General features: G+C 33.9%; 2 protein-coding genes across 2 annotated transcripts; both read right to left on the reverse strand.

The window, feature by feature from the left end:
* Positions 1–9,998: 9,998 nt before the first annotated feature.
* On the reverse strand, positions 9,999–13,573 carry LOC139866926 (enolase). The gene is made up of 16 exons (XM_071855225.1): positions 13,470–13,573; positions 12,915–12,978; positions 12,645–12,709; positions 12,511–12,558; positions 12,295–12,381; positions 12,120–12,200; positions 11,835–12,017; positions 11,665–11,739; positions 11,467–11,529; positions 11,308–11,388; positions 11,031–11,225; positions 10,894–10,944; positions 10,723–10,811; positions 10,507–10,558; positions 10,330–10,386; positions 9,999–10,235 (listed from the first exon to the last, which is right to left on the reverse strand). The coding sequence occupies exons 1-16, from the start codon at positions 13,533–13,535 to the stop codon at positions 10,155–10,157; spliced, it is 1,338 nt and encodes a 445-aa protein (XP_071711326.1). The 5' UTR covers positions 13,536–13,573; the 3' UTR covers positions 9,999–10,154.
* Positions 13,574–15,816: 2,243 nt separating this feature from the next.
* Positions 15,817–19,041, reverse strand: LOC139866983 (65-kDa microtubule-associated protein 3-like). Its single transcript, XM_071855287.1, has 11 exons — positions 18,979–19,041; positions 18,671–18,877; positions 18,264–18,503; positions 17,952–18,161; positions 17,634–17,789; positions 17,394–17,553; positions 17,138–17,289; positions 16,895–16,982; positions 16,716–16,789; positions 16,535–16,609; positions 15,817–16,446 (listed from the first exon to the last, which is right to left on the reverse strand). The coding sequence occupies exons 1-11, from the start codon at positions 19,015–19,017 to the stop codon at positions 15,817–15,819; spliced, it is 2,031 nt and encodes a 676-aa protein (XP_071711388.1). The 5' UTR covers positions 19,018–19,041.
* Positions 19,042–27,628: the final 8,587 nt, after the last annotated feature.

Below are 27,628 nucleotides of genomic sequence, written 5' to 3' on the forward strand. Positions count from 1 at the left end.
TTGATTCAAGATAATATTTATCGATTTATTTCTGTACATCTAACTGTGGACAACTAGTTGTAGGTTACTAACGAGGACAGCTGACTTAATAAACTTAAAACATCAAAATATATTAAAAGTGTTGTAAATATATTTTGAACATACTTTGATATATATGTATATATTGTTATAGGTTCGTGAATCAACCAGTGGCCAAGTCTTACTTCCCGACGAAGTAAAAATCAGTGAAAGTGAGTTATAGTCCCACTTTTAAAATCTAATATTTTTGGGATGAGAATACATGCAGGTTTTATAAATGATTTACAAAATAGACGCAAGTACGTGAAACTACATTCTATGGTTGAATTATCGAAATCGAATATGCCCCTTTTTATTAAGTCTGGTAATCTAAGAATTAGGGAACAGACACCCTAATTGACGCGAATCCTAAAGATAGATCTATCGGGCCCAACAAGCCCCATCCAAAGTACCGGATGCTTTAGTACTTCGAAATTTATATCATATCCGAAGGGTGTCCCGGAATGATGGGGATATTCTTATATATGCATCTTGTTAATGTCAGTTACCAGGTGTTCACCATATGAATGATTTTTATCTCTATGTATGGGATGTGTATTGAAATATGAAATCTTGTGGTCTATTATTATGATTTGATATATATAGGTTAAACCTATAACTCACCAACATTTTTGTTGACGTTTTAAGCATGTTTATTCTCAGGTGATTATTAAGAGCTTCCGCTGTCGCATACTTAAATAAGGACGAGATTTGGAGTCCATGCTTGTATGATATTGTGTAAAAACTGCATTCAAGAAACTTATTTTGTTGTAACATATTTGTATTGTAAACCATTATGTAATGGTCGTGTGTAAACAGGATATTTTAGATTATCATAATTTGATAATCTACGTAAAGCTTTTTAAACCTTTATTGATGAAATAAAGGTTATGGTTTGTTTTAAAATGAATGCAGTCTTTGAAAAACATCTCATATAGAGGTCAAAACCTCGCAACGAAATCAATTAATATGGAACGTTTTTAATCAATAAGAACGGGACATTTCACCTATGACATGGCTGTTTTTGGTTTTTGTTGCCGTTGTTGTTATTGAGGTTGTTGTTGGGATTGTTATTGTTGTTGAAACGGTTGTTGTAGTTGTTATTGTTGTTGGGATGTTTGTTGTAGTTATTGTTAGGATTGCGGTTATTGTTACGATTGTTGTTGCGGTTGTTGGGATAGTTGTTGCGATTGTGGTTGTAATTGTTGTTGTTGTACTGGTGACTCTTGTCACTGTTTTCCTCCCACTTCCTCTTGAGTTGTTTCGTGTTGGCTTCTTCGGCCGCCTGCTCTTCAATTCTTCCCTCAATCTGATTTATGAGTTTATGAGCCATTCGACTTGCCTTCTGTATAGAAGCGGGCTCGTGTGAACTCACATCTTCTTGAATCCTTACTGGTAACCCTTTTACAAACGCGTCGATCTTCTCTTCTTCATCTTCGAACGCTCCCTGACACAATAGGCACATCTCTGTGAATCGTCGTTCATATGTGGTAATGTCAAACCCTTGTGTTCGTAGCTCTCTAAGTTCTGCCTTGAGTTTATTGACTTCGTTTCAAGGACGGTACTGCTAGTTCATTAATTGCTTGAATGCCGACCACGGTAGTGTGTAAGCAGCATTTTGTCCTACCTGTTCAAGATAGGTGTTCCACCACGTTAATGCAGTACCTGTGAAGGTATGCGTAGCGTACTTAACTTTGTCCTCTTCAGTACACTTACTTATGGCAAACACCGATTCGACTTTCTCGGTCCACCGTTTCAATCTAATTAGTCCTTCGGTTCCATCAAATTCTAAAGGTTTGCTGGCAGTGAATTCTTTGTAGGAGCATCCTACACGATTTCTTGTGGAATTAGTTCCACTGCTAGATCCAGAGTTATTGTTATTTTACATCGCAGCCTATACTGAGGCTATGTTTGCTGCAAGGAAAACACGGAAGTCTTCCTCGCTCATGTTCAAATTCTGACGAGTCGCCGGTGCCATTTCCTTCAAAATAGCCAACTGAATTGAGTTAATCATACAGAATATTAATAGTAGTCAATATTATTTCGTAGCATAATATGAACTCATTTATAAAAGCTTTTTCTTCATATTAGCATTTTATAAGTTTAAATTCGGGTACTACCTACCCGTTAAGTTCATACTTAGTAGCTAATATACAATTTAACTACTACAATTCCATATGAAAAACTGATTATAACAATATATCACATACAAATATTCTTCAAACTTACAACTTCGCTATATTACATATAACATGAAATATAGTACACTTTGATACAGGACAGTTTTGAAGATAAATCTAGTTAATACGCAAGTTGTTCAGCAAAGGAAATAAAGACACGTAATTCATAAGTCCAGAAACAAGTCATGCATTCTGGTTTTACTAAGACGACTTCCCATCCTTGGTCTTGTGGAAAATAACCGTTATGACCATTGGCTAGGCAGCATGTTGTAATGTCGTCAAAAGGACGAGGGTTTCGTAATGTCCAACAGCCCCGTAATAATCTAAAAACCTTGTTTCTCACCCCAACTACTGAATCCGTCACTTGTGGGAAGGTTTTATTTAAAAGCTGCAATCCGATGTTCTTTTTCTCACTTTGGTAAGAAGCGAACATCACTAACCCGTAAGCATAACATGCTTCTTTATGTTGCATGTTAGAAGCTCTTTCTAATTCACGAAATCCTATGTTGGGATATGTTGAGTCAAAATAGGTTCTTAACCCGTAGCGTAAAATTGCATTTGGGTTCCCCCATTTAACGCTTTAAAGAAAACACGACGTAACTTACGGTCACCCCAATGTGATATACCCCACCTATCAAAGGAAAGCCTTTTATAAACTAAGGCATTTCTGGAAAGTTTTTCAAATGTTTGACAAGTTAATTTTGCCATAATTAATTGTGCTGATGAATTCTGACCGACTCTAGACAAGATTTCCTCAATCATATCCTCTGGTAGATCTTCTAAAATATTCGGTTGTCTACCCTTAACGTCCATTTTTTTTTATACTGTAAAATAGACAAGGATTAGATTCGTAAAAGATAATTAACAAACAATACAAGCAATTTTTACATAGAACATAAAAGTACAAGCACACTACAATACATATAATACACAACATGATTACAACCCTCTAATCTGAATCACTGGTTTCTTCTTCTTCGGACTTGGTTCGTTTTCCTAATTTTCTAGGAATATATGGTGTTCCTCTAATACGAGCCGTCGTTTTCCACAATGGTTTAGAAAAACCTGACGGTTTAGAGGTTCCCGGGTCATTGTTACATTTTAGGAAATACGGATGTTGCCGATACATATAAAGTTCATCGAGGTTGGAATCGGGTTTCTCTATTTTTATATCTTTTCCCTTATTATTTTCTTTCGCTTTATTAAATTGGGTCGAGGTAATTTCTATAACATCATCGGAATCCTCATCGGGATCTGATTCATCGAAAAATTGATAATCTTCCCAATATTTTGTTTCCTCGGCGGAAACACCATTGACCATTATTAACTTTGGTCCGTTGGTTGATTATTTTCTTTTATTTAATCGATTTACTGTAGGTATTAATATTTCTTCCTCCGGAACCTCTTCTTCTTCTGGTTCCTCCTCTTCCGGTTCCTCCTCTTCTGATTCCTCTTCTTCCGGTTCCTCTTCTTCCGGTTCCTCTTCGGGAATTTGTGAATCTTCCCAAATTATATTCGACTCTTCATTATTATTAGGTGAATCGACGGGATTTGTACTAGTGGTAGACATCTATCACACAATATCAAACACACTAAGAGGTTAATATATCACATAATATTTACATGTTAATAATATATAGTTTCCAACAAAAGTGTTAAGCAATCGTTTTTAAAGAAAACACGGTCAAAGTCCAGACCCACTAATGTATCCTAAAAAACTCGATAAGACACACTAATGCAAATTTTTGGTTCTCTAAGACCAACGCTCGGATACCAACTGAAATGTCCCATTCATATTGATTATAAACGTTCCATATTAATTGATTTCGTTGCGAGGTTTTGACCTCTATCTGAGTCGTTTTTCAAAGACTGCATTCATTTTTAAAACAACCATAACCTTTATTTTATCTATAAAGGTTTAAAAAGCATTACGTAGATTATCAAATAATGATAATCTAAAATATACCGTTTACACACGACCATTACATAATGGTTTACAATAAGAATATATTACATCAAAAATAAGTTTCTTGAATGCAGTTTTTATATAATATCATACAAGCATGGACTCCAAATCTTGTCCTTATTTTAGTATGCAACAGTGGAAGCTCTTAATAATCACCTGAGAATAAACATGCTTAAAACGTCAACAAAAATGTTGGTGAGTTATAGGTTTAACTTATATATTATCAAATCATAATAATAGACCACAAGATTTCATATTTCAATATACATCCCATACATAGAGATAAAAATATCATTCATATGGTGAACACCTGGTAACCGACATTAACAAGATACATATAAGAATATCCCCTATCATTCCGGGAAATCCTTCGGACATGATAAAAACGAATTCGAAGTACTAAAACATTCGGTACTTTGGATGGGGTTCGTTAGGCCCAATAGATCTATCTTTAGGATTCGATTCAATTAGTAGATCGGTTTACTAATTCTTAGGTTACCAAGCAAAAGGGGCATATTCGGCTTCGATCATTCACCCATATAATGTAGTTTCATTTACTTGTGTCTATTTCGTAAAACATTTATAAAACTGCATGTATTCTCATCCCAAAATATTAGATTTTAAAAGTGGGACTATAACTCACTTTCACAGATTTTTACTTCGTTGGGAGTAAGACTTGGCCACTGGTCGATTTACGAACCTATAACAAATATGTACATATATATCAAAGTATGTTTAAAATATATTTACAACACTTTTAATACATTTTGATGTTTTAAGTTTATTAAGTCAGCTGTCCTCGTTAGTAACCTACAACTAGTTGTCCATAGTTAGATGTACAGAAATAAATTGATATATATTATCTTGAATCAATCCACGACCCAGTGTATACACGTCTCAGGCTAGATCACAACTCAAAGTATATATATTTTTGGAATCAACCTCAACCATGTATAGCTAACTCAAACATTACTGCATATAGAGTGTCTATGGTTGTTCCAAATAATATATATACATGGGTCGATATGATATGTCAAAACATTTGCATATGTGTCTATGGTATCCCAAGATTACATAATATATTAGAATACATGTATAATACAATATAAGTTAGCTAGGATATGATTTGTATAGAATTGTTACAATATTTCCTGTAGCTACAACAATCAAAAAAAATATCCAATCTTGTTTGACCCATAACTTCTTCGTTTTAAATCCGTTTTGAGTGAATCAAATTGCTATGGTTTCATATTGAACTATATTTTATGAATCTAAACAGAAAAAGTATAGGTTTATAGTCAGAAATATAAGTTACAAGTCGTTTTTGTAAGAGGTAGTCATTTTAGTCGAAAGAACGACGTCTTGATGACCATTTTGAAAAACATACTTCCACTTTGAGTTTAACCATGATTTTTGGATATAGTTTCATGTTCATAATAAAAATCATTTTCCCAGAATAACAACTTTTAAATCAAATTTTATCATAGTTTTTAATTATTAAACCCAAAACAGCCCGCGGTGTTACTACGACGGCGTATGTCCGGTTTTACGGTGTTTTTCGTGTTTCCAGGTTTTAAATCATTAAGTTAGCATATCATATAGATATAGAACATGTGTTTAGTTGATTTTAAAATTCAATTTTGAAGGATTAACTTTTGTTTGCGAACAAGTTTAGAATTAACTAAACTATGTTCTAGTGATTTCAAGTTTAAACCTTCGAATAAGGTAGTTTTATATATATGAATCGAATGATGTTATGAACATCATTACTACCTCAGGTTTTGTGGATAAACCTACTGGAAATGAGAAAAATAGATCCAGCTTCAAAGGATCCTTGGATGGCTTGAAAGTTCTTGAAGCAGAATCATAACACGAAAACAAGTTCAAGTAAGATTTCCACTCGAAATAAGATTGTTATAGTTATAGAAATTGAATCAAAGTTTGAATATGAGTATTACCTTGTATTAGAAAGATATCTTACTATAAATAAGAAAGATTTCTTGAGGTTGGATGATCACTTTACAAGATTGAAAGTAAGCTAGCAAACTTGGAAGTATTCTTGATTTTATGAAACTAGAACTTGTAGAATTTATGAAGAACACTTAGAACTTGAAGATAGAACTTGAGAGAGATCAATTAGATGAAGAAAATTGAAGAATGAAAGTGTTTGTTGGTGTTTTTGGTCGTTGGTATATGGATTAGATATAAAGGATGTGTAATTTTGTTTACATGTAAATAAGTCATGAATGATTACTAATATTTTTGTAATTTTATGAGATATTTCATGCTAGCTGCCAAATGATGGTTCCCACATGTGTTAGGTGACTCACATGGGCTGCTAAGAGCTGATCATCGGAGTGTATATACCAATAGTACATACATCTAAAAGCTGTGTATTGTACGAGTACGAATACGGGTGCATACGAGTAGAATTGTTGATGAAACTGAACGAGGATGTAATTGTAAGCATTTTTGTTAAGTAGAAGTATTTTGATAAGTGTCTTGAAGTCTTTCAAAAGTGTATGAATACATATTAAAACACTACATGTATATACATTTTAACTGAGTCGTTAAGTCATCGTTAGTCGTTACATGTAAATGTTGTTTTGAAACCTTTAGGTTAACGATCTTGTTAAATGTTGTTAACCCATTGTTTATTATATCTAAAGAGATGTTAAATTATTACATTATCATGATATTATGATATATTAATATATCTTAGTATGATATATATACAGTTAAATGTTGTTACAACGATAATCGTTACATATATGTCTCGTTTCGAAATCATTAAGTTAGTAGTCTTGTTTTTACATATGTAGTTCATTGTTAATACACTTAATGACATGTTTAATTATCATTTATCATGATTAAACATAGTGTATCAATATCTTAATATGATTCATATGTATTTAGTAAGACGTTGTTATAACGATAATCGTTATATATATCGTTTCGAGTTTCTTAATTCAATAAACTTAATTTTATGTATATAACACATTGTTAAAATACCTAATGAGATACTTACTTATCATAATATCATGTTAACTATATATATAATCATATAGTTTTTACAAGTTTTAACGTTCGTGAATCACCGGTCAACTTGGGTGGTCAATTGTCTATATGAAACCTATTTCAATTAATCAAGTCTTAACAAGTTTGATTACTTAACATGCTGGAAACACTTAATCATGTAAAATAACAATTTCATTTAATATATATAAACATGGAAAAGTTCGGGTCACTACAATGGTGAATTTCAAGTCGTATTCCGGTAAGGTTCGAGTCGCGAATGGGAGTACACTTGATGTTGCAGGTATTGGTGATCTTGTGGTTAAACACACTTGGATCTTGAGGAACGTGAGGTTCATTCCAAAGCTCAAGAGTAGGTTAATCTCAGTTGGGAAATTGGATGATGATAAGTGTCATGTCCTATTTGGAGATCAAAGGTGGAAGGTGTTTAAGGGAGGTCATGTGGTTGCTCGCGGGTACAAGAGGGGAGCCATGTATATGGTTGAAGAATGGCTAGGTGATTTCGTGGTTATTAGAAATCCTAGCATGCTAATGCTTTCCGGGTTTGTTGAGGGATCATGTTTGAGTGGGAGCTCAAGGGAAGTCGAAGCTAGTAAAGATTCGGGTCGAATTGGTTATACTAGAGCTTTCGTTACTTCAAGTAGATCTTCTCCAATGGCAACTTTGTTGCAATCGTCCTAAGAAGATGAACAAGAGATTTTCTTGAGAGTCACTGTTAATGAAACGTCAGTACAGTGAGAGTTGGCTCGTGGTGGAAAATCGGGTTTGTCAAAAGACGTGCGCGCGTATGTAGTCGGTGTTCCAATGGTGAAAGCAAAGGCGGTTATGTGGAAGATCAAGAGTGTGAATGCATTCTCACACGGTTGCCTTGATGGCATTGTCCACATGTTTGATCCACCGGGTGGTTTATTCTATGTTGGAAAGATAAATCGGGTAGATGTTATAGTGTACGGGTGGATCGCTTGGGCGATGGGGTTGATTGGGTCGGGTCGGACTCAAATGACCCATTATCTCCTAGTGTAAGGAGATAGGTGTCATAGAAAAAGAGTTGTTGTTGTTTGTGTTTTATTCTCTCAAGCTAGTAACATGGTGATCAAATTATAGCTCAGCGAAAGGAGGTGTAATTAGTGGGTCAAGTTGTTATTATGGGATAATAATGTTTGAAGTCTAACAAGTAGCGTTGAAGACCTTATATCGAAAGTCTACTCATCCTAAGTATGTGATGAGGTGCGTGTACTAAACGGTAATTGGAGGACCCAAATGGCGTTTGGCGGTATGTAAATGGCATTTAATGTTCTTGGTTAGATTAGGCTAGTTTACGAAGGATTGAGTTTGTTCAAAGTCTCCAAGTGGGAGATTTGTTGAGGTGTGGAGACATTTAAACAAAGTTGAAAATGTCGCCACAAAAGGTGTGTTAAAGTGTTGCACGGATTTTGCGGATTTCGGGTTGCGTGAAACCTGAATTCAGGAAGTTCCAAGGCGTGATGCGGCGCATCACTCTTGGATGCGGCGCATCCATGCAGCATTTTGGCCCGAAAGTTTGTGATGCGGCGTGTTAAAGGGATATGGCGCATTTCTGGCAAGTGATGCGGCGCATCACTTGGAGCTGCGGCGCATCTGGTACCTGGAAGTGAGCTGTCAGCATGTTGATCAACTTTTGCACATGGGATCCGTATTTGATTGTCCAAGTTGTCACTTTAGGTGCATGTGGGCTACTTCACACCTTGTTTTAGAGCTGTGATCATACTAATACAAGGGTGTAAAGAGGATCAAGATGGCTAGTTGATGATTTCATGAAGCATGCTTAAGTTTTCTTAAGTGTTCTTGGTTTCCTATAAATACTCCTAGTTAGAACTCATTGTAGACTCACCACCACGAAATTAATACAAATAGAACACTCTTTGGTTGACCGTGGACTAAAGCAATCACTTGTGATTGCATATAACCACGTTAAATTCCCGTGTTATTTATCATTCTTGCAAGTTTTACGATTATCACTATATTTTTCGTTTGTTGAAAGTGGGTAAGATAACTTGGGGTTATCTTGTCTTGTTTGGGCTCACCTAGTCGGGTTTCCTAACAGTGTTCGAATCATATTGAGTCTATTGAGCATCTCCTTCTACATTGTTCGTATTCTTACAAAGTTTGGGCGACATTGTTCAATTGGTGGAGCATTAGTTGGGTTATGTCATCGTCTAGTGTGAAATTTTCGTTAGATTGGAGTGGTAGTATGGACTTAAAAGCTAGTGTGTTTTGAGGTCTAATTGAGCCGGCTACCTTTAGGGTATTTGCTTATATTTGTGGTCGACACAACCTTGGCTATTAATATAAGTAGATAAAGAGTGAAGAGGCTACTACGGTGGGATGTTAATGTGAAGAATTTGTTGTGCTAGTTTATTGTTTCCATGTGTAGCTTACCGTGATTTGTTTTCAAAATGTGTTCACATTGGATATGGGTCAAAACATTGGACTTACATTGACCCAAAATCAATATTGTAGATGTTGTTTATGCAATGCATAGATTACATCAGGATGAAATGTACAGCATTATTTTAGTCACTTGTGTAATTGTGCAGATTTCATATGATAATGATAAAGCCAGATTTTTTCATGTACCAGAGAGGATATAAATGCACAGAATATTGTTTTAGCAAAAGTGTATGTTGTTGCTAAAACCACCACTTGTTGCATTTTCACATAGTATTGGCAAAGAGAATCAACATAAAACATCATAGTATTGACATCATTCAATTCCCAAGGTAGCACAAAAAAAAAAAAAAAAAACACACAGTAAATAACAGCACAGGTTCACAAGATTTACTACATTCCTGCTAGTAAATGCAACAGATATCATGAATCTGTCATGTTACCCACAACGTTAAATAACCCGTGTTGCATTTGGAAAAGAGCTGAATCTAATAAGGTTCAACGGGCGCACGAAACTTAGCTCCTGCATAAATAGCAGCTGATCCCAATTCTTCTTCAATCCTAAGAAGCTGCAAAGTATGAACGAATAACACAATAATTAAGATCACTGATAAACATTTAAAGCACCACATAACATACCATATGAAATATCAAAAAGTTTACCTGGTTGTACTTGGCTAGTCGTTCTGAGCGACAAGGAGCTCCAGTCTTGATCTGACCCTGTTTTAGTTCATCAAATTGTTTACAAATTAATCATACAACTCATAAAATTAAATACACACACAGAATTATTTGTTTAATATATGTTGGATAAATTGATATTTTAATATTAACTCTTACCGTTGCCAATCCAACAGAAAGATCTGCAATGAAAGTATCCTCAGTTTCACCACTGCAACATATACAGTCCATTCAGCATATGATAAACTCAGACCCATTTCACCCAAACCCATTTGATCCTTGACCCAACCCGAATCTTTTGCCAGGTATAAGTGATCCATATGAGACATAAAACAATAGTTGGCATGTCTGTATAGAGATAAAACATTATTGTACCTTCTGTGGCTAGCCATGACACCCCAGCCAGCACGTTTCGACATTTTCACGGCTTCTATGCTTTCTGTAACTGACCCAATTTGGTTCACCTAAAAAACATAGAATTAAAAATCAATTATACAACCATCAAATTACAAGATGACCGAAAAGGCACATGGTAAGTAAACGTACTTTTAGAAGAAGGGCATTACAAGTCTTCTCATTGATTGCTTTCTCAACACGCTGAACCAGGTACATTGAATTACTCAGTAACGTATATAAACACTATTTATCTCTATAATATTGGTTACAAAAAACATTTCTGATACCTTAGGGTTTGTCACAAGAAGATCATCACCAACAATCTGCACCTGCTCACCAACTTCTGCTGTCATCTTTGCATAATGCTCCCAATCATCTTGATCAAACGGGTCCTCAATTGATACAATTGGGTAGTCGTCAACAAAAGACTTGTACACATTCTTTAAACTGTCACCAGATATCTTCTGTGACCCATCATTGTTCTGCAACATATTTTATTTTTTTTACTTAATTTAATTTTGATTGCTGACACCAACAAATAAAATTTTCCAAATGGGCTTTTACCTCTTCCTTGAAATTCAAATCGTACGTTTTATCTTTATTTTCATAGAATTCAGATGCAGCGACATCCATTCCAATAACAACCTAAAACAAATACTACAAGAGTTAAACCTGGGAGCTATATAAATTTAATGAAGAGGTACATAAGAAATTCAAAAATACCTTTCCCGTGTATCCAGCTTTTGCTATTGCAGTTTTCAATAGCTCGAGACCTTCTTTATTTTCCTATATAACAAATGCCGTATTGCGATTTGAATAAATAAGAAAAGTCGAACATTGTATCACGACATGCTACTCTCATTTGATCCATGACATCAATCAATAACAATTTGATCAATCATATTTAGAAAGTAGACTGACCTGGATGTTAGGAGCAAAGCCACCTTCATCACCAACATTAGTGGCATCTTGACCATATTTCTTTTTAATTACCGACTGCAAGATCAAAAATTGTAAACACAATAGTATAACAGAACTAGAATACTATTAATATACTATAATTACATGAAATCAAGATATGAAAATAATACCTTCAAGTTATGATAAACTTCAACGCCCATTTTCATGGCTTCCTTGAATGAAGAAGCTCCAACTGGAAGAATCATAAACTCTTGCATTGCAAGTTTGTTGCCTGCGTGTGAACCACCGTTGATAACATTGAACGCTGGTACTGGCAGCACCAGTGTCTTATTTCCAGCAAGGTTTGCAATGTGCTGATACACAAGAAGTAAAATAAAGCACACAAAATTAGAAATAATAATAATAAAAAAAAAAAGATTTACTGAATGATGATAATTATTGTACAAAGTGCATACTTTATATAAAGGTATTTTCTTAACAGATGCCCCAGCTTTACATACGGCAAGCGACACTGCTAAGATAGCATTAGCACCAAGCTGGGTAACAAAAACATGAGTAACTTTTAGGCACATTATAGTAACATCCGAATAGCAGATAACATGATATAAAAAGATACGAATATGTTAATACCTTCTGTTTGCACCAACCCCACTCATTTACAGTGGCATCAAGTTCTTGAACCATGAAGTTGTCAATTTTAGTTTGTTCAGTTGGATTCTGTAGGTAAACGGACATTATTACATGTCATTGTACAAGTTCTTATGAAATAACCAACAATACAATGACGTTGACCTAATAATATAAGTTCTAATAGACTAATGATATAAACAAGTGCAGAGGACTTACCCTGCCGATAAGAGCAGGTCCAATAATCGAGTTAACATTGTCCACAGCCTAGACATTTAATCAGATATTGTTAGCATAATTGCTACCACTTGTAACATCGAAAAATTTCTACTTGAAATAATCGAATTACACACCTTTGAGACACCTTTACCTAGGTAATCCGAACCACCATCTCTTAATTCCAAAGCCTCATAGATACCTAACAATTAATATCTACTTTTATTAGACATCGGTGAAACAAAACATACATACACTGATACACAAACACTACTTTGTGAACATGTCATCCACTATTTATAATAGATACAAGCACATACAACAATAAGTTCATATCGTTGTAAGGAAGCCCTAATTTCAAATCAAAAACACAAATCAATAGATCATGAGCAAATTATGGATCAAACCTGTCGAAGCACCGCTAGGTACGGCAGCCCTGGCTAGTGTTCCATCAGAAAGTATAACATCAACCTAAAACAATAAATTTCAGTTAGTACTTAGTATCGATTAATACCGCACAACAGCAATTTTTAATAACACTTATTGATTCATATACTCAAGAAAAATCAACATAAATATCTATAGCTTCATAGACTATAACTAAATGGTGCTTCAAGCCACATACAGCTGAAAATTAGCATATTGTTGAGAATTAAAAATAAAACAAAAATTAAGTTATCTCTTATCAACTGCAACAAATTTAACTAACTTCGAATTCAGTCTATGTAAAGTCATCAAATATACATACACTAAATTAAACATATACGACGTACTAGCTTTTCATTAACCTAATATTATATAAAAATGCAGGAAGCAATAAAAAACTTCAGAATCATACAATAAATATCTTCAGAATCAAACTGTAACGACTAATTTCAGTTTCATATCTAACATCTAAAATAAAGCTTCAACGCAAATAAATTTGATTTTTATATTAAAGAAAAAAAGAAGTTAAATCTTACTTCAACGGTCGGGTTACCACGGCTATCGAAGATCTGGCGAGCTTTAACGGCCTTGATTGTCACCATCTTCTTCGTCCGATTGTTCGATTTCTTTGACAGTAGAAGTAAGTTTTTGTGTGAAGATTAATTGGAAGTTGAGCTTATTTATAAAGTGTGCCCGCCTAAGTATGAGCCGTTGGATTGTAAAAGAATGGATGGTAATGGACGGATGAGATCGATCCTTTCGGCACAAGGTTACACATTTCATCTTTTTACTGTATGATTTCAGTGGGCTAAAATTTCAGTTGTTTCTACCAAGGTGCGCTAAGAATATTCTTGTATTTGCGAGAAAAAAACCGCATTAATCGAACCGTAACTATATTAATCGATAAAATCGCACTAAGTTAACCTAATCAAGTGGATAACCGTGAGTTTGGTTAACACTGTGAATTAACCGCACTTTGTGGGTCGGTTATGGAAATAATAGGTACTCGCACCGAATTAACCGAACCTGCACCATTTAATATTTTATATATGATCATTTTCATGGAAGATGATCAACATGTTAAAATATTAAACCTTATAGATTAATGTGTAACATTAATTGACTTTTGAGTTGGACAAAGATAAACATACATATAAAATATACCAAAGTGAAAGACACCAATGAAAAACACTTTGATCTACGACTATCGGATAGATGGAGAATAAAGTTTGAAGGAAAGTTTACATTTTAAGAACTTTACGTGAACTTATGTTTTGTTTAATTATTTAAGGTCTTTTGCATCGATTTTAAGTGTAAAAACGACATTTATCTACTTTATTTCTCGATTATAAACATGAGACAATGACATAATCTCGTATTAAAATGTTATTTATGTAGAATAGAAACCAACTTACTAATTTTTTTCCTCCATAAATGGTTAACCAAATTAACCGTTTTATAATTAATCGTTAACTAATTTAACCAAATCGCTTTTAACCGTACCCAATGGTAATTAAAACTAGCTAACCGCAATATTCGTTATGAGTGTGGTTATAGCCTCAAACCGCCCCAACCCGATCCATGCTCACCCCTAATTATGTCAACATATCAGACACGGTTAAAAAGTATATCTTAGACGGTTAGACCACCATTAACATGAGTGAAATAAGAGCCAAATAGTGCACTTTTTAATGAAAAAGTAAATTTTTAACTGATATTCGACATTCGTTAATTCAAAATGTCAAACTTTTGTATTAAATATTTGTGAAGTGATGTGGTAAAATCTGATTAGAAGTTGGATATTAAAAAAATAAATTAATTATATTGCTATTTTTTTATATTAATATAATTGATATAAATTAATTATATTGCCCCAAGTTAGTGGAAATTCAGACCAATCCGAGGGCATGGTCGATAAAAACCTCCTCCCCGTTGCTCTCGCACTAAGCGAAAGACGACCTGAGTGGATACTTCAAGTCAGAGATAACACTGAGTTCAATGTTACAGTCACTGCCCTGGAGGAAACTCGGACCAATGGGAGGGCATTGCCGGTAAAACCCCCTCCCCGCTGCCCCCGCATTAAGCGAAAGGCGACCTTGGTGGAGACTTCAAGTCAGAGATAACATTGAGTGCAATGTTGCAACCCAACATAGTTGAACTCCTGACCTCTCGCTAAGAGAGTCATGCCACTACAAGTCTACAATAAGAGCTACAACTCAATGTTGCTAAATTCTGATTGGACAAAACTCACCCTCACGCCTTGCTTTGATTTCGTTATAATTGTGACGCACACTCAAATTTGACGAACACTCACGCTGCTTTAATGGCGGTTCATTCCGTCAAATTGGCCAAAGTTGACGCTACTATCGGTCTTATAATAAATACTGTTATTTAGTGTTTTTTTTTTTTCCCTTTATATAGATTTGTATTTTATACATGATTGCAGAAATTTATGAAGTTATACATTTTAGAGTAAGTATAGAAATGTGAATTGTAGAAAAAATTATACATCAAATTTAAACGTCTCCTAACATAAAAACTAGTGTTGTTATTTCCATTACTGGTTTAATAAAATCACTATAGTTTATGCATTACTTGTATGTATGGGTACACAAGTAGTTATGCATAGTTGTTATGGTGGATTTATCAAAATCAAGTGCATCAATGATATTGTAAGTTCATCACAAAAGTCGATCACAAACACACGTGAGTTGCACAGCAAATATACAAATGATTTCGTACTAAGAGCATAAAAAACTACATGTTCGCTCATTCGTCAACATTCTGTTATGGCCAGCCAAATGTAATTGACTTCTAAAGCTATCCAAAACACTATTAAAAACAATATGCAAACTGAAAAACAAGTCATAACAGATCAAAAACTTAAGTCAAATATGTTTTAGGTAGCACAAAGCCTAATCTTCGTTCTTCAAAAGAGTACTCAATATACTCCTCTTCTGGAACCATCATCTCTTTAACAACAGGTGTCATTGCAGTTAGCATTGGAGCAGAAGGTGTGAATGGTGTAGACGGTGGTAACATTTGAATTAATTTTTTGGGGGGAGTTCGGTTTTCTGCTTCTGAACCAAATACTGCAGTTTTGGAAGGAGTTGTGAACGGTACTACGGTATTGTTTCGAATGGTCTTGGTGTTTTGTAACATGTCGTGTTTTCGGTCAACTTCTGTCACATTATTAGTCTGTGATGGTTGTTTGGTAGAAACAGGAGAAAATGGCTTGCGTAATGCGGGCCCCAACTCTTTGAAATTGTGCTTTTTGTTACTTAACTGACGTTCAATCTTTTTAACTGGACGGGTATTAGGAGTAACAGATTTAACGGAGTGAAGATCTTGTTTAGGACCAGCTAGTGACAATCTTCTGTTGCTGGTTGCACCCGAACCGCCGATTGAGAGTCTGCCCCCTTTTTTAGCACTTTGTTGCTTAATTGGGCTCGGTTTTGATCCAAATAGTGCTTCCTGTTCGACTATCAATTGTCCCTGAAGTTTCTTCTGGTCCTGAAACACCAAAAAACGATCCTTAATTATACACCGGTTCATAAAATATTACAAGTTATACATAAAATTATATTGTATTATATCGTACCCTTTGTCTTTTTCGTTCTTCCTCTTTTTCTTGCCTTAACATCTTATAATCCTCGAGCATGGATAGAAGTCGAACCTGTATATCACATATCAGATTTCACAAGTAATACCCAATTCAATAAACTATAATCAAGGAATTAAATTAAATTAAATTAAATCAGTTAAAGGAAATAAGTTGTTACCCCATCATAAGTAAATTCAACACCTCTTTCATTCTCCCATGCAACCGTTTTCACAACTAAAGCATCTACCATTCCTGTTTCAAGATTATACATTAAAATTTGTTAAAATTTTTTATAAAAAGGAGCAGAATATACACAATATTTCAGTGTTAATGATGAATACTAAAAGTGGCATTAACCTTGAAGTTTGTTGACCAATGCACGGGCTTTTTCGGCACGTTTCAGTGTAAGATGAGCACCTCTTCCAGCGTTATATCTATTATCATCCTACACAAAAAGGTTGGCATTATGGGCAAATAAATACAGATGTAGCAATATGGGCGGGTCGAGAATGTCGGATAACACGTAAAGATTCAATTTTTAACCCATATGACCTGACCCATTTTAAAAAAATAGCAAAAAAGCAAAGCAAATAGACTAACCCGGTTATACTCCTCGAGCCAACATTCTTCTTCACAAGCCCCCATCCATTTCTCAACCTTTTCGAGTATATCTTTCCGACTAAAAGCTTCTTCTTTAACTTTTCCAATTAAAATTTCGATTTGTTCAAGCGTACTACCAGCATCAACAACTCCTTCAATTTAAAAATAGACGTAAAACACAAATCAGGCGATATAATGTCAGATACTATTACATTCAAGATATCATATTTAATCAAATATGCAATTATTTATATACCAGATTCAATTGCTTCAAGAGCTTTTTCTAGTGAAGTGTTGGATTCAGGTAGCAAATGCGTCTTCCTGCAAATATCTTCAAGTTCCAATTTTTTCTTGAAAACAAGTTCTTTCAGTTTGCTAAATTTTAAGCTTTCCAGCCTAGACACCTCTGCCTCAACCTTTATTGTAACACACGTTACATAAGTTTACAACCAAACGGTGTTATATATAGATTAGTAAACTGAAAATAGAAACTTACATAATTAATGAAATCCACAGAAAGCAAATTAGGTTCGGTTATCTCCTCCTCTGAAGCAGCTATGTTACATGTAACACTTTGAAACATTTGTTGTTCTTCAACCGGTGTATCCATTAAATTCCACAGCTCAATCAAAGATGTTGCAAGATCTTGTATCTAATACACAATTTCAGATAAAAAAAAGTCACTATATTGAAAATATACTGACCCGTTTGAAATAAAACGAAACTAAAATCAAAGCATTCATAAGTATATCGAAAGCCACTTAGAAAATAACAAGATTGTTGTTACAGAATTTAACTCCCTCACACAACTTACTCTTTGCATTCTTTGTATTTTAACTTCTCGTAGTCTTTGTATGGCAGTTGAAAGTCTCGATATTGTGTCATCACTTATGCTTTTCGCTCCTTCTGTATATGATAAGCTTGGATGAACTTCATGAATCGTATGCTTAAAATCTATCCCAAGCACAGAGCAGAGTGAATTCAAGGAACTCAAATGATCTAAAACTTGATTCATACGTTCACTCTGCATATTATTTAGAATAGAATTAGTAACCAAATGTTAATTTTCAAATACATGTTATGATAATGATAATGATAATGATAATGATAATAAAATGGGATTTACCTTTTCCTTTTGTAGTGTTTGTAGTTTTGTGTGAAGTTCCTCGAGCTTTTTTAAAGTAAGATCAGTTTCATCCAGATTTGTGCTCGAAGAAATTGTATAAATTTCTTTTTGTATCTTGTTTATTTGCTCCAAAACTTCAAGAAATTGATTTCTTCTATCGGTTTTTCGCTTCTTTATTTCTTCTAATTCTGGAATAATGGCTCTCAGTTCTGCTTTTAAGTTTCCAAAGTTTTGATCAGACTGAAAAAAGCAAAACAAAATTAGAACCAATCACAAATATACATGTCAGTATTCAAATAATACTCAAATTATGGCAATTGTTTTAAGTTAACCACATTATATCAGTTCAAGAAAAACTAAAATAAAATAATTATGTTAAATAACTTAATACTAATAATTATAGTTACCTGTCTAATATGGACAGGTCGCTCGCCCATAGCAGAACAAATGGCTGCTAACTCTGCTTCAGAATCGGCAATCGCTTGTTTTAATTGAGCTCTACATTTATTTGCAAAATCGACTTTTCTTCTGTACACCTCAAGACATTCACGTTCGAGCTCTAACAACATCCTGTCCCTTTCAACATCATTTTCGCCAACTTCATCCCATATAATCTTTATTATTTTCATAAACAAACCCTCCAAATTAGTTGCACATATGTATGAATTTAAATCTATAGTAATAATAATTAATGATACTAGTAATGAGTATGTACCTTTAATTCACATAGCAGAGATCCACAGGTTGTTTCCATTTGCAAAAGTGGATCTTTTGAAGGCATACTGTAAGCAGACCATAAAGATTTGTTACCAGTTACCAATAATTTTAAAGTCACAAAAATTAAAAGTCATTAAAAATCTATGTTTAAAGGCATCTTTTTTACTAAGTTTGAGGTAATATTAGTTCATTCATATACAAAAAATCAATTGATGTTGACATTGAGTTGATTTGATTTAGACCTAAATGGTAAATAAATACTGTACTAATTATGATTTGGAATCAAATTCAGTTTCGAATACATTATCTCACCTTAAATTTGATTAGCGTCTAATTAAAACCCTAATCTTGATAACAAAAAACCCTAATCATATACTGATCTGGTGAGTACCAAAAAACACAATCAAATCAAATAATGTGATCAGATCACAAGACAGAGAATAAATACATTATACAAAATACATATACACATATACATAGATGTATATTTATATTTATATACAGTAAATGAAAATAAAAATTGAGTTTAAGACGTAAATTAAATTAAACCTGAACAAAAGTGTGGTCTTGCTAATCAGAATAGAAAAAATAACTAATGAAGAACAGGATCTGTTTGTTAAAAAAACAGAGTAATAAATTTGTTGTTTGTTGTAGGATGTAACAGAATCGTAATCAGAAATCAGAAATTTGAGAAGAAAGGGCAAAATGAATTGATAACCCGTTTTTAAGAAGTATACCGTTACATACATACAAACCTATGAAAACAATTTGAATTAAAAAAACATACAGGCCGATGTTATTTTTATTTCAAGTGGGCCTTAGAAGTAGCCTTAAATGTGGCCCAATCTTATCACCAGATCTTATTTTATTGGAAAATTGTTCAAAATATATTTTTTTTTTTAGGTTTCAAACAAAATACACTTTTTTAAAAAAAATTATCTTTTTACACCATTCGGTAGACGGAATTTCTGTCTACTACCTTTATCTGTCGTCTACTACCATTTTTACAAAGTAGTAGACAGTGAGAACAAAGCAGTAGACAGTCAATTACAAGGTAGCTGACCGTCTACTGCCTTGTTGTTATTGTCTACTACCTTGTTGTAGGTGTCGACACCAATAATACATATCAGTCGACACCTACAACAAGGTAGTAGACAGTAACAACAAGGCAGTAGACGGTCAGCTACCTTGTAATTGGCTGTCTACTGCTTTGTTCTCGCTGTCTACTACCTTGTTGTTACTGTCTACTACTTTGTAAAAATGGTAGTAGACGACAGATAAAGGTGGTAGACAGAAATCCCGTCTACCGAATGGTGTAAAAAGACAATTTTTTTAAAAAAAGTGTATTTTGTTTGAAGCCTTGAAAAAAAGTGTATTTTCATCAATTTCTCTATTTTATTTCAAATTTGATTTTGTTCTTCTGATATAAATATTTGATAAATGATTAGAGTTAAATTGTTCCTTAGTACTTCGTATTTAATTAACAACCTTATATGGGTTGGAGTCAGTGGCGGATCCGGGATTTATTTCTACCGGGGGCGAAATTTTTTTTTTAAAACCAAAGCAATTTTTTTGAGTAAAATATGGAGGTTTAGGGGAAAAAATTGAAATTTTTAGGCAAAATTTGAAGATTTATTGGTAAAATTTGAAGGTTTTTAGGCAAAATTTGAAGAATTTTAGACAAAATAGGAAGGTTTTGGGGCAAAAAAAAAATCCACCGGGGGCAAAGTCGAAACTTCCAAAATTTTTACACTAAAATTTCGAAATCCACCAGGGGCGGGCGCCCCCCCTCTTACACTCTAAATCCGCCTCTGGGTTGGAGTAAGCATTTCCTCGTTTAAACCTGATTCTTAACCTTAATATTAAGGCTATCTATGACAATCGCTCCAAATCCATATGGACAATACGTCATTCATTGATTTCATTGCGAGGTATTTGACTTCTATATGATACGTTTTGTAAACATTGCATTCTTTTGAAAAGGCACACCATAAATGAATATTTAAATCAAAGGTTTTCGACATCTGATGATTTCTACATATAGACAATCACCGTAAATAATAGTTTACAATAGTACTTTCGTTGACAATGCAGTCAAAATAAGATACATGGTGATAATTTGGTGAATGCAACGTTTCCTTGAAAAGTATGTCATGTAAGACTCCATGCACATAGCTTGTCTAACATATAAGCAACAGCGGAAGACTTCTACGAAACCTGAGAATAAACATGCTAACAAGTGTCAACACAAAGGTTGGTGAGTTCATAGTTTTAATGTTTCGTATAATCTGTATATAAAGGTGGATCACAAGATTTCAGTTGTTTCATCCAGAAACGTTTATCAAAATATTCTACGAAATTGAGCACCCTGGTAACTAAACTTAACGTATATATAATTTGTACCCTTTGTATAATCATCTTAATAATACACGCAAACCAACGTGTACGCTTCTCAAATAGCATACGTCCGTTAAAAGGCTAGTGCTCTAGCTCGGACGGGGATATCAAGCCCTATGGATCCATATATAACTACTTGCGCCCACCAGTTCTTATAACCGGCAGTTACTAGTTACCAAAGCTAAGGGATTTTCGGTTCAAACTCGGTGTAGAATTTAGTATGTACTTGTATCCATTGCGTTTAAAATAAAGTGCATGTATTCTCAGCCCAAAAATGTATATTGCAAAAGCAATTAAAAAGGGAGCAAATGAAACTCACCTTAGCAGCACATAAAGTTGTTCACCAAAACGTGACCGAAACTCGGAATATCAAATAACCGTACATCTCAACGTATCAATATTGAGATTCAATATTGTAGGAAAGTACGTAGACGTAACAGAGATGATAAACACTAGATTTGAATTCACAAATATACCCTCGAACATTACCCATAACCTCCTTGACAATAACCCATAATTTCCTTAGCTCTATCCCGCTCAAAAACCCATTTTGAAGGTGACACGCTCATAACCTCGTCGTAGTATTTTAGGTATATATACTACTAATAATAATATTATAATAAGATTAATAATAATAATAATAATAATAATAATAATAATAATAATAATAATAATAATAATAATAATAATAATAATAATAATAATAATAATATAAAAAAAAAATAATACAGAGGAATGAATCGAGCTTTTATAGTATGTGGCCTGCTACAGTACCTCATGCGATCGCATGAGTTTTCAGTGTTTTTGCTATGCGATCGCATGGCCGCCTTATCCTGTTTTTGTTTGCTAGTTCGTCGACATCAAATAGTGTTTTACTGTAGCAAATAGTGTTTTACGGTAGGAAAGTCGTTTTTACTTGTACATATATATATATACATACATATAATTGTTCATGAATCGTCGAGAGCAGTCAAATGTAATTTAATACATGAAACAGTTCTAAAATTTTAAGATTCAACTTCATAGACTTTGCTTATCGTGTCGGAAACGTTAAATCATTTAAAGATAAAGTTTAAATTTGGTCAAAAATTTTCGGGTTGTCACGGTACCTACCCGTTAAAGAAATTTCGTCCCGAAATTTGAGTGAGGTCGTCATGGCTGACAATAAAAATGTTTTCATGACAGATATGAGTTGATACATAGAATTTTATCACCGTTGAATTATATGGATAAAACAATCCGATTTCTCGAAGCGTATGAGAGAAGTTATCGTAAAAGAGTGAAATGAAAGAATAGAGATCCGTCTTAACTTTTGACGTAGTTACGATTGATTTCCGGAATTTAAGGAATAGAAAATCTTCATAATCTAAATAAAATTTGATTCTTCAGAATTTGCGGAAATTAGGATTTTCTTTGATTAAATGCGTAATCTGCGTCGATTGCTATGTCTGATATTTCGCTATAAATTGACCTCTTCCGTTTCATTTATTTTCACCACTCCTATAATCTTCTTTCTTATTTCATACATCCCAATAGATTGTGAAAATGCTTAATCCAGTTCTGATTCTTGATATTTTCCTGGCTATTGTATCCTTCATTCTTCTTTTTCATCTGCCACCAGAGGAAGTTATTTTCTTCTACTATTACCTTGGGGTTATAGTGTTTTTCATTCTCCCGTGTCTTTATATTGCTATACGCATTGATATACACGGTTTGTAATTTCGGGGTTGTTATCGGGCTTTATATTCTCCATTATATTTCGGAGCTTCATGCTTTCGTTTTCTCTTCCCGACCTTAAGTCAAGCGGATAATGGTCCAGAATTCGTAGGTATGAAGTTTCAGATGAACATAACTAATGTTCTAAGAAAGAAATGGTAATAGTACAATCTGACTTGTCAAATTACCAGAATACCTCGAAAAAGACCGAATCATCAAGAAATATATTTTCTTGATATATTTAGAGATTATATAGAATGAAAGAGTTATGTTACATGGTTCATGATGAGGGTGGGATCTGTGAACCTTTATCATGTTCCATTAGAAACTCAGCATGACTTACTGTAATATAATCACGTTGATCAAGTGTCATTATATTATACTAATTCATGCTTCAGTTCCCAACATTACTTCAAAACATCCATTTTTCGAATTTTTCAGATTTTAGAAACTAAAATAGTTTCTTTTATGATGTAACAAAAATAGCGTGAAGAGATAAATGATTTCAGATAAGAATAGTTATGAAAATATCTTCAGAAATATGGAGGATATTTATAATGGAAGATACGATGATATCTTAGAATTTCTAATATCAGAGGATGATGAGGAAAATCTGTCTGTGAAGGTTTAGAATAAGAAGTAAGGTTCTTACTAATGGTTTCAGCAGACACTGAATCATTTGGATTCTTTGAAGGCAGGTTCAGTCTTTGTGATTTATCCACAGCCTCCTTCATACTTTGCTCAATCCATTTTCCAGTTCCAAATCTTCTCTTTTTCTCAGCTTTACCACCATACTATTCTTTATCATCAAACTTTTGACTGTTAAGGTCGTTTACAATTTTTGCTGCTTCATCAGCATTGTTCCAATTTCAGAGAACTAGTTCATAGTTTGGGATGTTTTTCAGAAACTTCACATTCGAAGTATGTGAATCCAGGAGGTAGACGTTTATATGTACACATATAACTGTTGGCGTAGGCGTGCTGTAAAATTTCAAAATACTGATTGCTAATTCTCGATAATTCTTATGGCAATTCTCGTTACAAGATGCTGATGAGTAAATGATAGGGTTTCAATGAGTATAAGGATTTCCCGAAAGGTTAAAGATCAATGAAGTTGTTGGTAAATTTACTATTAACGTGGTGGAACATGAAAGGTTTCCCAGTAACAAGAACGTATATATCAAAGTCACAATAAGGCTAATATGAAAAGTCGAAGTTGGTTGGAAGTGTGATAAAACTGGATACTTTGAAAAGGATTGCAAGATTATTTTCGGTAAAAATAACGCTAAAGGATCTTGCACAGTTTTGAAGTCAAAATATAGCTTTGAAAGATGTAGAGATCTAAGAATGATGTCACCGGTTCAGAGTTATGGCTTGAATTATGATACGTCGATATCATAATAAGTGATTGAATTTGTATGAAATGATTGTGTATCATTGTGAAGATAGTGAGTATAGTTAATGATTTTTGAATCAAAATTGAAGAATGTACAATATAACATATTAATTGTGAACTTATATATTTCCCGGGAATTACCTACCCGTTAAAGATTTCACAAGTAATATTTTGTACAAAAGAATTTTTATTACAGTCTTTATGAAAATATATGTATGTATATTTCTTCAGATGTAATACGGATTTAATGAGTTAATATCATATTAAGCTCATTTGATTTTCGACTTGACTTAAAAATGATTAATCTCTAAAACATTAAAGATTACATAGTCTTTGCGGAGTATTTCACTAATGAAATCAACACTTCATTATTTATTCTTATTGATATTCCTCAGTGAAGGATGTTGGTGCTCGTGGAATTTTTGTGAACCTTACAAGGCACAGATGATATTTTCTGAAAAGTTTCGAGTACATCGAAAATGAAAATGTAAAATCAATTATGAAATTGAATAATACACTTGGTTTATTATGAAATGGAATTCATTAAGTTGAAACAGAGATTGTAGTTAACAGTGGTTAAGTTGTTAAGGAAGGACGTACATAATTGCATATTAGTAATATGAACTAACCGAGTAGTACCTGCCAGTTAAGATTCACACGTAATATTTTAGTATGAAAAGATTTATTTTGATTTCAAAATTCATATATATTAAATATACATAAAATTTCTTCAGGGAAAAATGAGTTAATGCTTCATCGGTTATTGTTGATGGTATTTCTTGGTAACTACGGTGTGTATGACGTTGATGCTCGTGGGACAGATTGTGAAGTTGAGATTTGCAATGCGGATGTTGTTGGTGGTGGTAATGGTACTGTTGGTGTTGTTGTCGGTGGTACTGTTGATGCCGGTGATGCTGCTGGTGCTTGTAACCTTTGCACCATATTCTCCAAAGCCACTACCCGAGCGCGAAGCTCGTTGACTTCTTCTACTACACCGGGATGATTGGCGGTTCGGACGAGCGGATGAATAAGATCCAGAATTTGAGAGAGTATATGATCATGACGAGATATTCTGGATATGAGAGAGAAAATGGTATTACGAACAGGTTCGCCGGTAAGTGCTTCAGGTTCTTCGCCAAGAGGGCAATGTGGTGGATGGAAGGGATCGCCTTCTTCTTGTCTCCAATAATTAAGTAGGCTACGAACCCATCCCCAATTCATCCAGAATAGATGATGGCTGATTGGTTGATCCATTCCGGTTACACTGTCTTCGGAATTCAGGTGAATATCCATATCGGAATAGCTGTCGGAGTTTAAGAAATTTGAACTAGATACGGGATCCATCTTGTATAATTAGAGAGATGATTTTTGATATGAAATAGACTATAGAATTTAGATTGGTACTCTTCAATACATAATTTACATATGTATATATAATACCAAAATTCCATAAATCACGGAGGAATTTTCGGAAGATGTCAGGAAACGTTTACAGTAACAGATACGCTAAGATATGAATTTTTGTCTATACACTATTTATGCAATAAATGCAGGAAAACGTGTCTAGACTTAAGAATGATAAACATGTAATTCCCGACAAGAAATGATAAGCAAAACTTTTAACATGCAGACACGGTCGAAGTCCAGACTTACTAATGTATCCTAACAACTATCAGTTAGACACAATCATGCAAGACCTGGTTCGCTAGGACCAACACTCTGATACCAACTGTGACGATCGCTCCAAATCCATATGGACAATACGTCATTCATTGATTTCATTGCGAGGTATTTGACCTCTATATGATACGTTTTGTAAACATTGCATTCTTTTGAAAAGGCACACCATAAATGAATATTTAAATCAAAGGTTTTCGACATCTGATGATTTCTACATATAGACAATCACCGTAAATAATAGTTTACAATAGTACTTCCGTTGACAATGCAGTCAAAATAAGATACATGGTGATAATTTGGTGAATGCAACGTTTCCTTGAAAAGTATGTCATGTAAGACTCCATGCACATAGCTTGTCTAACATATAAGCAACAGCGGAAGACTTCTACGAAACCTGAGAATAAACATGCTAACAAGTGTCAACACAAAGGTTGGTGAGTTCATAGTTTTAATGTTTCGTATAATCTGTATATAAAGGTGGATCACAAGATTTCAGTTATTTCATCCAGAAACGTTTATCAAAATATTATACGAAATTGAGCACCCTGGTAACTAAACTTAACGTATATATAATTTGTACCCTTTGTATAATCATCTTAATAATACACGCAAACCAACGTGTACGCTTCTCAAATAGCATACGTCCGTTAAAAGGCTAGTGCTCTAGCTCGGACGGGGGTATCAAGCCCTATGGATCCATATATAACTACTCGCGCCCACCAGTTCTTATAACCGGAAGTTACTAGTTACCAAAGCTAAGAAATTTTCGGTTCAAACTCGGTGTAGAATTTAGTATGTACTTGTATCCATTGCGTTTAAAATAAAGTGCATGTATTCTCAGCCCAAAAATGTATATTGCAAAAGCAATTAAAAAGGGAGCAAATGAAACTCACCTTAGCAGCACATAAAGTTGTTCACCAAAACGTGACCGAAACTCGGAATATCAAATAACCGTAGATCTCAACGTATCAATATTGAGATTAGGGGTGTTCATCGGTTCGGTTTTCGGTTTGTTCGGTTTATTCGGTTCGGTGTATTCGGTTTTGAAATTTTTTTAGGCAAAACCGAAAACCGAACCGAAAACCGAATTCAAAGTTAAAACCGAACCAAACCGAAAACCGAATTCAAATTCGGATTCGGTTCGGTTTTCGGTTAAAACCGAATATTATGAAAAAACTGAGAACGTTGGTAGTTTAATTGTGGCGTTACTGATGTCTTAGTTATTTATATCCTAAAACAATGACGTATTATTAAATTATCAAGAATTCGATGATTTATTAATATTTATAGCTTAATTATGACGTTTACTGCTTCTGTTATTAAGAAGAAGAACATAATAATTTAAGTAACATAATTATAATGTGAGCTATCAAATCTTCATATGGGTGAGAATATATTTTATTGATTGAATCCCAAATTATAATGACACTAAAACATAAATATACAAATTAAATATATA

Source organism: Rutidosis leptorrhynchoides, chromosome 9 (assembly GCF_046630445.1).
Source record: "Rutidosis leptorrhynchoides isolate AG116_Rl617_1_P2 chromosome 9, CSIRO_AGI_Rlap_v1, whole genome shotgun sequence".
NCBI classification, from domain to species: domain Eukaryota; kingdom Viridiplantae; phylum Streptophyta; class Magnoliopsida; order Asterales; family Asteraceae; genus Rutidosis; species Rutidosis leptorrhynchoides.

Bases quoted from the DNA above. Each gene is read 5' to 3' on its own strand.
- LOC139866926 (XM_071855225.1), bottom strand. From the start codon at position 13,535: ATGGTGACAATCAAGGCCGTTAAAGCTCGCCAGATCTTCGATAGCCGT. The intron at 12,018-12,119 runs GTATGCACTTTG...CTTGTGTATCAG, and splicing joins AGAAAATACCTTTATATAAA to CACATTGCAAACCTTGCTGG. The intron at 10,236-10,329 runs GTAAACTTTTTG...CATACTTTGCAG, and splicing joins GACTAGCCAAGTACAACCAG to CTTCTTAGGATTGAAGAAGA.
- LOC139866983 (XM_071855287.1), bottom strand. From the start codon at position 19,017: ATGGAAACAACCTGTGGATCTCTGCTATGTGAATTAAAG. The intron at 18,878-18,978 runs GTACATACTCAT...AAAATAATAAAG, and splicing joins CTCTGCTATGTGAATTAAAG to ATTATATGGGATGAAGTTGG. The intron at 16,790-16,894 runs GTTAATGCCACT...ATCTTGAAACAG, and splicing joins ATTGGTCAACAAACTTCAAG to GAATGGTAGATGCTTTAGTT.